At 43.5% G+C, this 16,042-nt stretch overlaps 1 protein-coding gene across 3 annotated transcripts in view; it reads right to left on the bottom strand.

Moving 5' to 3' along the window:
• ZDHHC2 (zinc finger DHHC-type palmitoyltransferase 2) overlaps window positions 1-12,476 on the bottom strand; it is a 66,855-nt gene extending 54,379 nt beyond the window's left edge. The window contains exon 1 of one of the 3 annotated variants that reach the window (XM_067722077.1): window positions 12,103-12,476. In XM_067722077.1, coding sequence (XP_067578178.1) covers window positions 12,103-12,242 — 140 coding nt within the window. In that variant the 5' untranslated portion in view covers window positions 12,243-12,476. The remainder of the gene's footprint in view (window positions 1-12,102) is intronic. The other 2 variants (XM_067722076.1, XM_067722075.1) reach the window with 2 other exon arrangements.
• Window positions 12,477-16,042: the final 3,566 nt, after the last annotated feature.

The raw sequence follows: 16,042 nt of genomic DNA, 5'->3' as shown, positions 1-16,042 counted from the left end.
AGAGACTGTTCTCAAACCACAAATTAAACTAATATTCACCTGTAGCTAAAGTTTTCTTTCTCATCTCTGGTTATTTCTACAATGAAGGATTTTTGTTGTTTGATCTTTTCAAGAAAGTAAGCTCAGAAGTGGTGAGTAAAGAAAAACAAAGCTTTGTTGAGATGCAGACGTCTAGCTAGGCATTTCCACTGAAGTGGTTCATTCATCAGTCTTCCCAGATTCTCAGGGTCTGAGATTCAGAAGAACACCTAGGCAAAATTACAAATTCCACACCTCCTGGGCCTTTTTCAGTGAATGAATGCAAAATCCAAAGACTTCAAGGGTCTTGGGTATTTTTGGATATTAACTGCATACATGTAGCCATCTCAGATTGACAGCTTCAAATTAAAGTTAAATTACGTACAGCATACTCTATTTAAGAAGGCTGGGGCAAGGAAGGGGGAGTTGAACATTTTAGAAAGTCTTTCTTTTTTGTAATCTAAAATGAGTAAAAATTTTAGCATTATAAGGGGAGATTTTAGTTAGCTGAAAACTTTTAAAATGGAATGTAGCATCTCTGGGCAATGCTGGCTAAGTCTGAGCGCTTCCTGCAAATGCATTTCACTCATTTTTTTAGTGATTATTTTATACGTATATATTAGGGCAAATATTTTGCATATTCTAAATTGTTCTTAATCTTTTAACTTTTCAAATGGGTTATAAAATTAATGTTGTCATCTAAATCCTTATTATAGATGATTACATTTCAATATTCAGAAAGAAAGAAAAAAGAGGCATTTGATTATTATATTTGTGTATTAGTTCACTAGGGCTGCCATAACAAAGTACCACAGACTGGGTGCCTTAAACGACAGAAATTTGTCTTCTCACAATTGTGGAGGCCAGAAATCTGAGATCAAGATTTAGCAGGTTTGGTTTCTTCCGAGGCCTCTCTCCTTGGCTGACTTCTTGTATCTTCACATGGTCTTCCCTCTACATGGGTGTGTCCAAATTTCCTCCAATCATCTGGTATTATGACTCATTCTAATGACCTAATTTTAATTTAATTACCTCTTTAAAGGCTCTATCTCCAAATACAGTCATGTTCTGAGGTACTGGGGGTTAGGACTTCAACATATGAAATGGGGGGGGAAGGGTACAACTTGGCCCATAATAATTTGAAACCATAAAAATATTACAAACTCGTTTATGAACATCTGAGTGATCAAATAATAAAAAGCTAAGCAGGTAAGTCTCTCATAAAGGATTCATGTTCTTTGAAGCTTGAAATGTCTACTGCGATCACAAAAGGCTCAATTAAAACAAGTTCAGTGGGCATCCATTCATTTAAGAAAAGTATGTCTTGAATGCTACTCTGTCAGGCATCAGGGTTACTACTGTAACCAGTTATGGTTACTGCTCTCATGAAATTTTCTATAGGTAATCTTCAGATAATAAGAAAGTTAAGCTTGTCTAATAGAATAAGGTCTTTTTAATGTGGATTGAAGGAATCCAGATATCCCAGCGACTCACACACTGGTATATGTGTTTCATTTTGGTAAAACTTTTAAAATTAAATTCGGGGGTCTTCAGAGCATAGTCAGTAATAAATTAAAACAAGAGTTCAGGGCTTCCCTGGTGGCGCAGTGGTTGAGAGTCCGCCCGCCGATGCAGGGGACATGGGTTCGTGCCCCAGTCCGGGAAGATCCCACATGCCGCGGAGCGGCTGGGCCCGTGAGCCATGGCCGCTGAGCCTGCGTGTCCGGAGCCTGTGCTCCGCAACGGGAGAGTCAACAGTGAGAGGACCACATACCGCAAAAAAAAAACAAGAGTTCAATCTCACATTGTTAAATTCTCAGTCCTTATTTTACTTAACATATGAGCTTATCTGTCAACATCGATTGCTCCCTCCTCCTTGACACCTTCTCCTCCCCAGGCTTCAGGACCCCACATTCTCTTAGTTTTCCTCCACTTCACTAGTCATCCCTTCTCAGTCTTCTTTGCTGGTTCCTACTCATCTCCTCAACTCTCAGTGCTGGTCATCTTTGATCCTCGTCTCTGCTCAATTTATGTTCACTCTCTTGTTGGGACAAATGTATCCGATGTTAAGTCTTTAAATCGATTTAAATGCTGAGGACTCCCAAATTTACTCCTCCCGTCCAGACTCTCTTCCCAATGCCAAACTCATCTACACAACTGCTCACTCAGCATCTCTGCTTCCATGTCCACATACCACAGCTGATCTACGGTCACCCTATCCCCACCCAGCTCCGCTCTACCTACATCTTGTGCATCTCAGCTCATTTCCATTCGTCCAGTTGTTCAGGCCAAAACACTGGAATCGACTGGCTCCTTCCTTTCTTTCACAACTCCCAAATGTCTGTCAGGAAATCCTGTTGTCTCTAAAAATAAATGCAGAAGCTGGCAACCTCTCTCCCTTCCCACTGTCCCCACCATGGTCTGACAGATCATCATTTCTCACCTGGATTGATGAAGTAGATAGCCCAGAGTACGCAGCAGCCAGGATGATCTCTTTAAACGTAAGTCATAGCACGTCACTGTGCTACTCAGCACTCTGCCACGGACCCGTTTCACCCCAAGTAAAGCCAAAATCCTCACAATGGCCTATGAGGTCCCATAATCTGTACCTTTTCTGCACCTCTCTGACCTTGTCACCTACGTCCCTTCCCCCTGCTCACACCCCTCCAGCCAAAATGACCTTGTTCCTCCTCTAACATGCTCACACACTCCTGCCTCAGGGACTCCATACTGACGGTTCCCTCCGCCTGAGACGCATTTCTTCCCAGTGCAAGCATGGTTCAATCCCTCAGCATCTTTGAGTCATTGCTTAAATTCCTTGACCATCCCACCACCACACACACACACACACACACACACACACACACACACACACAGACGCATGGATAAAAAGATGTGGTCTATATATACAATGGAATATAGCTTGGCCAAAAAAAAGAATGAAATCTTGCCATTTGGAGCAACATGGATGGACCTAGAGTGCATTATGCTAAGTGAAATAAATCAGACAGAGAAAGACAAATACTATGTGATTTCACTTATATGTAGTATCTAAAAAACAAAACAAATGAACAACACAACTAAACAGTTCTAGATACAGAGAACAAACAAGTGGTTGATAGAGGGGAGGTTGGTGGGGGGAGGAGAGAAATAGGTGGGGGAGATTAAGAGGTCCAAACTCCCAGTTGCAAAATAAATGAGTCACGAGTATGCAAAGTACAGTGTGGGGAATATAGTCAGTAATTATGTAATATCTTTGAATGGTGACGGATGACAACTAGACTTATTATGGTGATCTAAAAACTAAAAAAGGAAAACTTCCACTGGCATTCCCCATCATTTCTGCTCTGCTTTTTTGCTTTGTTGTCATGATACTTAGGAGCCTCTAACACATTATATAAGCTACTGTGTCTCTTGTTCTTCCTATCCTCCAACTAGAATGTAAACTCTAAGAGCCGTTAATATATATATATATATATATATATTTTTTTTTTTTTTTTTTTTTTTTGCGGTACGTGGGCCTCTCACTGCTGTGGCCTCTCCCGTTGCGGAGCACAGGCTCCGGAAGCGCAGGCTCAGCGGCCATGGCTCACGGGCCCACTCACTCCGCGGCATGTCGGATCTTCCCGGACCGGGGCACGAACCCATGTCCCCTGCATCAGCGGGCGGACTCTCAACCACTGCGCCACCAGGGAAGCCCAACAAATATTTCTGAATGAATGAACAAATTAGGGAGGTACTCAATAAATTATGGATGGTTTGAAATGCATTCTATTCTTGGATTTTAAACTTGCTTGCTAAAATGCAAGTTTATGGGGGCCTCCAAATGAATCACTGCTCTCCACCCCCTCCAACCTACATACAGCTCTCAGTTGTGCATATCTTAGTTTTTAGTATGTCCTAGTCCTGGAATAAGCTGCATTTCATTAAAAATATGCTATAATTAAAACCTTGATTAATTCCAGCTGGTCTCTGCCCTGCATCCCTTCACATTAATGGACCTCCCTGGAGGTGTCCTGTATAATCACTAGTCATAGTTAAGCACATAAATCCCTTACTGTCTTTCTTCCTACAACATGTCACATGGAGTTGGCCACCAAGTAAAAACCCTGATCACAAATTAGTCCCTGCAATTCAGAGCAGGCTTGGGACTTACAGTCTGAGGTTTATAACACTGAAATCTTTTTCTCCGGCGGTAAATGGTACCAGGTGTCTCTCATTAGGGCTCAGCATCAGCTGTTTTGGAGCAGGCTGTTTTTCCCACTACCATATTCCCAATGTGAATTTATGGACATTACAGAGACTGTACTTTACCTTGCACCATCTCTCACATCCCTACCAATTTGGTGAAAAGCCACACTTCAGATTCAGCCACCTACTACCTCTCCTGAGATGACCTTTGGACCCCCAAAACCACAGGGACACAGTCTGGTCTGGGTTTTCAGTCACCTCATTCTAAACATACTCATTCAAATACAGTGAAAATCCACTTTTTACATAATGCAATAAACAGAGTCAGAAATTTAATTGTATCTATATATATGAGAAAATAGATAGGCATTACAAAGCATTCTGGTCTGCCAAATTTCACCTAGTTATAATCAAATAAATCTATAAAGTTCTTGTAAATACATGAGCTGCTTTTTACAAGGACTGTTGCTATTATAAGATGACCATGAAGATAAGCAAATTACCTTGAAACTATTGTACTCTTTGGGTACTTGGTTTTAAAGGATGTAGAGAAAAAGGTTTTTTGATTATTGCTTGGCGTTTATTTTACTGAAGAACTGATCTGGACCATTCTGTTCCTTTAGGGTGGCGATGCTAGTGAATAAATCCAGAGGTCAAAATACTTTATAGCAGGAAAGCTTAACTGACACTCTACATGAGGAGAAATTTCAGGATACCATGGAGAAATACTGGCAAAGAAATAAAGCTCAGTGATCTGTAAAAGCACTTCTCTTTCATTTGCATTTAAAAATGTAATCAACAACATATCTAAAAGGAACTACCATCAATATGCATTTTTTAGAGTGCAGAGAAGCGCTAAGATGATAAATGCAGCAGATAGTTTTGCTCCAGTGTCTCCCAAATAAAAATGGATTTTTAACATTTCTGGCACAAATATTTAAAATTGAATTTAAAAGTCATAGTCAGATGAAAAGTCAAATTAGGAAAAATGCTACACAAACGTTTCAAATGTGATTTAATTTTGAACGGAAAAATTTCAGGCAATCATAGCCAGTTACTTTATTGCTAACATATGCTTCTTAAGAAATCAGGTCATCTACTTCCTCCCAGCTGCCCTCACCCCACCCCCTGCCCTGCAAATTCCACCCTTTTCCATTCTCAGCATTTGACTGAGATAACAATTAAGATAACATAAAATTACCCTTAAAAGAATTAGAGAAAAATATTTCAACAATGTTTAATGGACGATTAAAGAAATTAATTCAATTATGTTATGCTTTTATTATTAATTCTCTGGTATATATCTACATGGTAATATAAAATCGTAGGCTTCCACATACTATTAAGACTATCTTTCTAAACAATCTTTGTAAAACTGTTTGCCCAACGGAGAGCATTAAGAATCTATGGCAAATCTATCATTTTGCAAGTAAGATGAGATAGTATTTCTCCAGTCATGACAATGTTGCAGTCTCAGGGGACCCACGAACTCACCACTTCCTAGAGGAAAGAAGGCTGAGCGATGTGATACAACAGTCAAAATGCATGAAATCAGCAGTATAAATTACAACATGTAAGTCCTGGTTCCATTTTTCTGAGAAGAAAAACCACAAATTTTCCATCAAGATGAAAAAGAAAAACAAACGAAGCAAACAAAGTCCACTAAGAATCTTCTCACTGAGAACGCTCCATCTATACTAATCTCTGGAATATTTGTCTTCTTGGTTTGTTTGGTTTTTGTCCTCCTGGCACTTCTTCCTACCACGGAGGCCAAAGAGATCCAACACCTGCTCTTGCTAAATAAACCCTGTTGCCTGGGATGTGGGCACAACAACAGCTCAGCCAGCTGATGCTCCCAGAACCATCTTTATGGAGTCACAGGGCTTGGGATGGCTCCAGGGCTTGGGATGGCTGGCCACTAGGGCGGCAGCTCCTTCCAAGGGTATGACGTCAGCTCTGCTTCACCCACCTTCTCTTGGTTTCTGCTCATTTTCTAAGCTAGGTTCTCCAGTCTTCCCATGGATTCAATGAGGTGTGTTCAGGAACTTCTCACATTTACTCACCAAGCCACAGGCCCTAAGCTGAGAGCACAGTAAAAGTTGCCCAAGCATTGGGTAAGAAATGAGGCAACTGAAACAACCACATAGCACGTAGCTGAGGCAAAACTTGCTGGTCATAATCTCACTCTGAGATATTTATATGTGGTAGATTGATAACATGATTAGACAGTCATCACTAGTGAAGTGCTCTCCATCAGCTCTTCTTACCTGCTGTACTGATCATTCTGATTTAACACTGGTACAGCAACCAACTCCCAGGCTCCCAGGACTGGGAAGGTTCATTTTCCATTTCTCCTTCCTGCCCCTGTGCCATGGGAGCCGCATTTTGAAAGTTACCAATCCTTCTCCTCATGCACAAGCTGGAGGGAGGCTTCAGTTTTGTTCTGTTTTGTTTTTCCAGAGGCAATTTTTCCCCTTAGCTGTGAGGAAAAGATGTCTATTCAGTTCTCCTCTAAATCATCTCTGTGGGGAAAAAGTGCCTAGCACATAACAAAGGTTCAATAAACACTTTTGAATGAACCCTGCTCAAACCCCTCTGAAGCTGGCCTCTTTCTAACCTTGCAGAAATGCACCTTCTCTAGAGACAATTATCTTGACTTAAGAAACCATCCCTTCAGCTTCTGCTTAACTACTGGAAACACTTGAGCAAGTATTTAATTTGATGGCATGGACACGGCATTCTCAGTAAGCATTTGAAAGTAAACTTTTATTCTCCACAACAAACTTTAAATTGAGTTTGGACTTCTAGACCCTCTTCTCTTACCTATTTACTTTATACAATTGTTTCATAAAAATCAAAGACATTAATTCATTCGACTTTTAGTGAGCACCTCTGCATGCTAAGTACCATGGTAACTGCGTTACCTATGTCATGTCATCTCTGATAGGATTTAATAGCAAACAGTAATGCTGCATTGTCCAATATACAAATTAAAAAGTTTTCTGACACACTAAATGGAACCAAGAAAGCATTAAGCAGAGGCTTTTTTTCTCCTTTCCCACTGACCATTTATATTAAAGTCAAATGGTACACAGGTCAAGAATTTGGAGTATATCACATTTTATACATTTGAATTTTAGATTTGAAGAAATGTTGAGTTCTTATCCCTCTATTTAGACAATTAAAAATCTTGAAAGTATTTGATAATATCAAGAAAAGTTAAAGAACTAATATATTTTAAATCAACTGTCAACAAGAAATAATTTCTAAGCATTTAGGCATTAAACATTCAGCATGTGCACATCTTCTACGGATGTGCTTTCTGTGTCATTTAAAACTATTTTAATAATTATAGACTTGTAACACTTGTATTCTCAAGATCGTTTGTCGTCAGTTTTTTCTATAAAAGTTTTAATGTCCTGCATAATTTAAAAAAATGATAGTTTACCAATAACAAAAACACAGTTCTTTCTCTGTGGGGCTCAAATTCCTTTCATGATGGAAAACAACTTAGAGCCCCATCCAGTCTCCATCCTTGAACATGCAATGGCCTTGAATTAATGGTAGATCATAACAGAATCCACGTATGAGGTTTTATATGTTTTATCCTTAAAGATATCCTTAAAAGAAGGAAAACGTAATTTTCTATCTCCTAAACTGATCCCTAAGTATGTAGACTAATCTTATAATTCTTGAACATCTTCAATAATCACTGTGGAATACAAGAGGTTGCAGTCATTTCTGAGAGGTGTTTATTAATAATAAAGACTGCAAAACCATGAGTAAAACCCCAATATTCTAATGGTCTAACTTCTAACATAATCCAGGGTCAGCAATCTACTGCCCAAGGGCCGTCTGGCCTGCTGACTATTTTTATAAATAAAGTTTTATTGGAACACAGTCACACCCATTTGTTAAATTATCTAAAGTTGCTTTTGTGCTACAACAGTAGTGTTGAGTGGTTGTAACTATCTGGCCCAAACTATAAACCCTTTGAAAATTCTGAAATCATTATATAAAGGCTGTTTCCCTTACTTTCAGAGCTGTGTTAACTCTTACTAAACAACAACAATAAAGTTTAATGAACTTGCTAAAGGACTTCATTGGACTAGAGAGATTCGGTGAGGGGTTTGCAAGGAAAGGGAGACATTTTAACATTTGTACCACAGAAGCTGAAGTCACATTGGTTAATTTGGAAAAAGGACATAGAACTGGTAGCAACTCTTGGACATTTAATGTCTGCATCTACAAATGCCAGAGAGAGTTGGCCTAAATGATCTTTCAGCTTTGCAATCTTCATGATTCTCTGAAATGACTTCAGTAAATCCATAAGCAAACTCAGAACCACATGAGCACACGACTTAATAATAAATGTTTCATGGCACCTGCCTAAGGTGAAGGCAGGGAAGGAATACATTTTAGAAAAGTGGAAACCAAAATTATTAAACAAGGGTATGTGGAGCTTTCTGGTACTATTCTTGAAACTCTTCTGTAACTTTGAAATTATCATCAAATTAAAAGGTATAAAAATAGTTAAAACAACTTTAAATGTTAGCACTTAAAAGGGAAAACTTCAGTCACCGTATTCCACAAAGTTAACACAATGACTGCCATAATGGATCTGGAAAACACATACGCCATGCTTAGTATGTTCCCTGAACCAAGCACGCCTGCAGATTACCGTCATTCCCTCTGTTCTGCATCCTAATTACCCACCTTACAGATTTTACCCTTTGAATTTATCTTACTTTATGGAAAATGAGCTAACTAGTAATTAAAGGGATCCAAAGACAGATAAGACACAAAAGAAGCTGGAGTGGAGAGAGTAGTAGGAGGCAGAAGGAGGGAGTAGAAGAGATCAGTTAATCAATTAACTAGATAAACATGTTCTGAAATGAGCACACATAGCAGCAGCTCTATTTTATCTCTTCTTTGGTAGACGAGGAAGGAAACTAACCCCAAATACTTGACTCTCATACAATATATGTACATCCCGTATATTTTTTATGTACACATATTCCAAAAAGAGATATGAGTTTATTTTTTCTAAATACAAACACTAAGCAAACATTATGCTAATTGAAAAAGTGCCTAGAGAGCCACACACATCCACATCGTTAAATATAGAAACTAACTGTAATGAGAATCATTATCTCCAGTTTCCAAGGATACCAGGGTAAGCACTACTCCTAAACTGCAGTTAATTCAGCAAAGGGCACAAAGTAATTTATATTCAGGGTCATCTCTGCTGACAGCAGATACAGAAGGAAGGCCAGGGTAAACCGCCCTGTTTTTCTATTCTGTTTGTTACTCACTCTAATTCCCAACCCCCAACCCCCATCCCCTGGTCCCAACCCTGGCCAATGTTTTATGGGTAAAATTTGGAAAATCTGATGGTAAACAGCAACTTCCAAGAGAAACAGAATCCACAAAGGGCAGGGCCGTCAGAGATGCGAATAATGCTGGGGGGTTGGGAAGGCTGGCATTCCTCTTTGCTTTGTCTGTGAAAAGGAGAGAAGCCTGCTTTTGTGTGCCTGCCACACCAGTGGCCCCCTTTCCCAGTGCCTGTAAGGGAACTGTACAGTTAATTTCAACTTCCCACCCAACCAAGGCTATCCAAGCTTTTAGAGCTTACCCCTCCTAAACTGTCACAGCGTCTAGAATCAAATTCATTTTCAATTTTCTCTGTCTTCTTGACTCTACGATCTAGACGTTTCATACGATTACTTACAACTTGTTTCTATAGCTTTAATATAAAAACTACTTTCTGACAACTTCAGAGAGATTGCCTCTGAATTATTTTGTTCTTGTTGTTTATTCAAGGCTATTTATTGCTTTCAACATGACACGCATTGTACCAGGTGAGGGAGGCAGTGATGAGAAATGATATGAGACTTCACTTTTGATCTCCAGGGAAAGTATCAAAAACAGGCCATGTCACTTAGGCAGTTTAAAAAGAGGCGTTCCCCTCTCAAATTTTCACTTACTAAAATAGTGATATGGAATTCATGGATACTTTGGATTTATCTTAAACTTACAGAAATTAAAATAAAAATATATAAAAAATATATAAATAATATTCAGATAAAACAGCGGTTTTCCATTTAGTTCCTCCCCCATCACCTGTCCACTCAATACGGTAAGACATACTATGTAGAACTCAGCTGGGACAGAGATAATTGTAAGGGAAGAAAAGCTCTCCCAGCCTTCATGTGTTTCTTCCTGATGGGCATGAGACTGCATCAGGCTAACCTTCTTATCTTAATGTGATAATGTAGGCAAATAAATTGCCTGTTTTGATAACTGAGGTCTTCTGAGACTTTCCTCTTTTGCACCAGTTACAGTAATTGAAACTGCTCACTGCTTCTCTTTAAGAGAAGGAATGAAATACAACAAACGTTTCTAATAGTTATGTAACATTTCAGTATACCTCAATAAGGCAAGTTGTTTTAATATTAACAGTTAATACAAAAAGTACGTTTCTGAAAATTTTTTCCTGTACATTTTTGATAACTTGAATGCTACATACTCAGTTGCACTGTCTTGATGATTTCGGTACCCAATCCTTCTTTTTTTTAAAAAAGCTACTTTTGTACTGAAATATTGTTTCTAAATTCAATAAACAATATAGTAATAATATCAAATTTTAAAACTATATGAAATGGGAAGTTAGTCTCAATTCTGTTAAAAGTTTTGCCAGTAATTATTTTGGTGTATTATTCTGACACCTATTATTTCTCACAAGGGGCAACATTTTGAGGTAAGATGGCTTCAGAGAAGATTCTATGACTGAATCTTGCAGCTTGCAAAACACTTAAATTGAGAAGGTTCAACTAAACAGGCCACCGTTTAACCTTTCTCCTGGCCTCACGGGAAGCTAATGCTCCGGAGGGCGAAAACACAAAACACAAAAAGCGTTCACAAGTCACTGGCAGAAAGGTCATCCTCTGGTTTATCACCTTTTCTGATAACACAGATGAGTTTTCACAAAACCTCTAAGGTAGAAACCGGCTTACATTAAGAAACAGAATTGTATTCCCTAATCGTGCGCAATCAACTTTTTTTCTTCTCATCTTCAGCGCTGCAAATACCCCATCCAACCGATTCTGGAGCCTAAAACTTGGACTGGAGCCACTTGGCTCTCCGGATGAAGAAACATCAGATGGTCGCCTCCTTTCTTCCTTCTATTATTCTAACATGTAAATTACGGTCTCGCGTACTGCATGTATCTTCGAAAATACTTTATAGTAGCTGACCACCCACCCACCTCCACTTCACTATCAAGTGTCCAATTGGCAACGCTCAAAGATCATAAAGGCAGCAAAAACGCCCCTGCGGACTGTCACAAATTTTTAAAAAGTGGATTAAGGACAACCAGAAACGGGCAGCTCTGACACGCGAGGCCACCGTCCCCCGCGCCGGTCTGGCGCAGCTCAGATCCTGGGCCCAGCTCGGAGCCCTCCAGCCTCCAGCGCAGCCTCTCCGGGCCTCACCCCTCGGCGGAGGCTGGGGCGGCGGACACCGCCGTTGTCCCGGGTGCCGGCCTGCCGAGGGCGGGGGTGGCTGGGCTGCGCGAGCGTCCGGGTGGAGGTAACACCGTAGCCGGAGAGTTGCGAGGGGAAGGCGACGGTAGCGCGAGTGGAGGGAGGCTGCCGCGAGGTTGTTTTCGGCCGCGGCGCCGGCCGAGAAACAGCCAGTTGGCGGCGCACGGGGCGCGACAGACTCCGGGGTGGGGAGAGCGGGCGCGCGGCGCCGCGCGCTCGGCGTCCCGTCGTCCCGGGACTGTCGAGTGGGCGGCGGAGGGGGCGAGGGGCGAGCGCAGAGGCCGCTGAGTGGCCGGGCCGGCCCTCCGGGGGCGGGGGGAGGACCGAGCGAGGGCGGGCGCGCACTCACCTATGCACAGCTGGATGGCGTAGGCGTAGTAGGACCAGCCGAGCAGGAGGCTGATGAACACCACGGGGATCCAGTACAGGACCCGCCGGCACCGCCGCCTGACGCTGCCCGGGCCCGAGGGCGCCATCTTCCAGCCGCATCCACCTACCCAGCTCCGCCGCCGCCTCCGCCGCTGCCCGCGGGCCTGGCTCCGGGGCTGGCTGGCCGCGCCCGGCGTCCCCGGCGGGACGGGCCCGGGGGCGGCGGCCGGTTGCGCCGCGGCCACTGCCGCCGCCGTGGCGCTAACTCCCCATCCCGCAGCCCCGAGTCGGCGCCGCGGACTCCCGGCTCCTCCGTCCGGCGGAGGCGGTGGCTGCGAGAGGAGGGCGCGGAGAAGGCGGACGGTGAGGAGGCGGAGGCGGAGGCGGAGGCTGAGGAGGTCCGGGAGGAGGAGGCGGCGGAAGCCTCCGCCCCGCCTCCGCGCGTCCCGCCCGCGCCCCAGCCCCCCCGCGGCCGCCTACCCGGCGCGGCCCGCTGCGCCCCCCGGCGGCCTCTCGCGGCGCTCCGGGCCGTCCCCGCTGCGCCCCGGGGCCTCGCGCCCTCGTCGCTGGGCACCTCAGGGGCGCCCGAGGCGGGGAGTGAAGGCGCCCACCTTGGCCCGTCCGCCTCTGGCTTGGCCCCTGGGCTGGAGCGAACGCGCCGGGCCGAGGGCGAGGACCCTTGGCGGCGGACGCGGGCCGCGGAGACGCGCGCGGGGCATGGCCGGGGAGGGGCAGCCCCGGGAGTCGTGTGCACTGACCGGACTCCTCGCCGGCCCCGCGCGGACGGGGCGAGCCGCCACCCCTGGGGATGCGCCTCGACGACGTCCTTAGGCGCCGGGGCCAACGTCCGTGCCTCCTGCTAGGAAGGGAAGCCTCAACTTGCGGGTCCCGCTAAACAGGCGGGGGTCAGCGAGGGCGGGGCTGGTGCTCCAGACCCGGAGGCTGGAGCGAGCGGCTGGGGCGCCTCCTTTGCACGCGGCGTTTTGGGGGGACGCGGGAATGCACCACCAACAGGGGCTGCGGGGCCGACGTCCGCCGTGGACTGTGCGTGAGGAGGAAGCACCTTGGGTTGTGAATCCAGAAACCACCGGAGTCAGACACACAAATCATGTGCTCTGAGAATTTGAACTCTTTTAAGCCACTTAGGGATTGTAGGAGCAACCATCGCCACCGCCGCCTCCGGAAAGGCCGGGGCTTCTCTTGGTGTACGCTTTTTTCCCAGCCGGTTCTTCACTACAGTGTTTTCTTTTGTGGTGGCAATTCTCAACTTAGCATACAGCTGGTTCTAAAGTGGTTGCTAAAAACCCCGAAAGAATCCTTAAGGTAGTGAGACTGAAGGCCCGGCTTTATGGTTGGTGAAACGGAAAAGAAACGAATGCTTCTGAGATTGTTTTCTTTCTCCTTTCCTCTAATTATGAACGCACCTGACTCCGCATGGAAGCACCCCAGTAAATGGAGTGTCTCTGAATTATGTGCATAATCATTATATATAATGTGCACGATTTTAACATTAATGAATATATGTGTGTACACTACACAGCAACCATATTGGATGAAATTACTTCGTATTCATCTGTAGAATGAACAGATAAAAAGAAGTACTGATTTGCATAAAGAAATTTAAGCTCTTATGTCTTTGCGATTATCTTTCTGAGATCATTTCTATCCCAGTGAATCACTGCATATTGGTATAACGCCTTATACCCTTTATGGATATCCTATAGGGTAGGTTAATATAAGAACATAACTTCCTTGGAATACTCAACTTTTCCCATGGATATCAAATTTATGCTTCCAGTCCGAAGACTCTAAAAACAAGAAACAAAAGTTCGTACCAGGACTGATATACCTCCACAAAATGAGAAAATCAGTGTTGAAGGTCACTGAAAAATTCTAAGGAATGAAAAGTAAGGGATCAATTTTCCCATACTGGAAACAGTGGAAGAAAGCGCAAAGTGTGCCTCTTTAGATATTAGATGCTATACCGCCCTGTGCTGCTTCTCTGCAAACAGTCTTACAGGGTCTTGAGATCAGAAATGGAGAACATTCGACAGTTTTCACATCTTTTACCCTTTTGGAAGAATATGCAGGTGTAAGATCTTTGAAGGAGGCGACTTTTTTTTTTTAAAGATGCTTTTTTTTAAATTTTAATTTTTGGCTGCATTGGGTCTTCGATGCTGCACGCAGGCTTTTCTCTGGTTGCGGTGAGTGGGGGCTACTCTTTGTTGCGGTGCTCAGGCTTCTCATTGTGGTGGCTTCTCTTGTTGCGGAGCATGGGCTCTAGGCGCACGGGCTTCAGTAGTTGTGGCATGGGGGCTCAGTAGTTGTGGCTTGCGGGCTCTAGAGTGCAGGCTCAGTAGCTCAGTAGTTGTGGCGCACGGGCTTAGTTGCTCCGCGACATGTGTGATCTTCCCGGGGCAGGGCTTGAACCCATGTCCCCTGCATTGGCAGGCGGATTCTTAACCACTGCGCCACCAGGGAAGCCCCGAGGCTACATTTTTATTATGTATCTAACATGCTATTGTTCATATTTATAATAAATATTTGTGGAATAATCGCAACCTATTTTGAGTCATTTTAAGAGTACTACTATTACTGAGTTCTCCAAGGGTATCACTCTTACCTAAAAAAGAAAGTCTATCTCAGGAATAATTGTCTCTAAAGCCACATGATGATAGGATTTAGCTCTGCCTAGGCTCTAATTAGACAGGCATGAACATGCATGCACAAATGTAAGCTCTTTGGGGAGTAGCCAATCTCTAGATATTAGGCTCTGATGAGAGTGGAAAGGTAACTTTAATTTTTAGGACCAGAGAGCCTTTTTGGGGGGCTTGATTTAGAGCTGTGCATCAACAAGAAAACAATTTGAAGGTCATCAACTGTTAAGAAGAAACTTCACTGGAGACTTAAGAGAGGAACTTCACTGGAGACTTAAAAGTACAGAAGGTTCAACTCACCAATTTTAGATGCCCAGTAAGTCATATTATGAATTCCATGTAATAATTTTGATAAAACTGCTACAGCTATTTATGAAAAAACGAGTCAGCCACTGCAAAGGAGGGAGAGGGTAACACAAAGGCAAAGAAGAAGGGGACGGCCAGGCAAGCATCAGGGCAGGGGAGCATCTGAGAAGAGCGAGTCCCCCTGACCTGGCCCACGCAGTCCCTAAGAACCGTAGCTCCGCCCTTACCAGACCTCTGCCTCCATGCTCCACCCACTCAGCAGTTTTATGGAAGTCATTCACTTTTCAAAACCCCTATCATCATACCCTGACCCCCACATAGGAAACGATCTTTCTCTTCTCCAGCCAAGATCGACTTTGAAATAGTCCCCAGATTCTCCAGTCCCCAAACATCAAATCTGTCTTGCCATCCCGACTAATACTCCAAATCTTCCTCCTACTTCCAGATCCAGATTAAAAATGTTTACTTATTGACTTTCATAGTATGAATTGAGAATAGCCTTAACCAAGCCCAGGGAGCCCCTGGACCCAGCCTGTCCCTGGGGAGCATGGACCTCCATTCATGCTGCCTATTGCAACCTCATCTCATCTTTTCAGCCATACCACCTTAGAGCGGTCTGAAAAAAATACCGATAGATCCTCTTTCATTGTTTTCTTAAACTAAGCTTATCACTCTTTGGGGGAAAAGAAAAATCCCTTTAGAAGTCAGAAATCCATGACATCAAGGACTCCAGTATTAATTTGCATTTTCGTAATAGTGGCCACGATATTCTCTGTGGGACCTTAATAGTATGCCCAATCCACGCATCGTTTCTGGACACAAGTAACATAAAAGCAGTCTTAGTGAACTTGGTTTAGGGAATGTGGTTCAAAGTGCTGCTAAGATACACTTTGGTTCTCAGAGATTTATAGTTTGCAGTCAACCTGGTGTGGAGTGGAATGGAATATAATGGAAGAG

Source organism: Pseudorca crassidens, chromosome 21 (genome assembly GCF_039906515.1).
Source record: "Pseudorca crassidens isolate mPseCra1 chromosome 21, mPseCra1.hap1, whole genome shotgun sequence".
NCBI lineage: Eukaryota > Metazoa > Chordata > Mammalia > Artiodactyla > Delphinidae > Pseudorca > Pseudorca crassidens.
The sequence above is the reverse complement of the archived record's forward strand: the minus strand, read 5'-3'. Positions and strand labels throughout refer to the sequence as shown.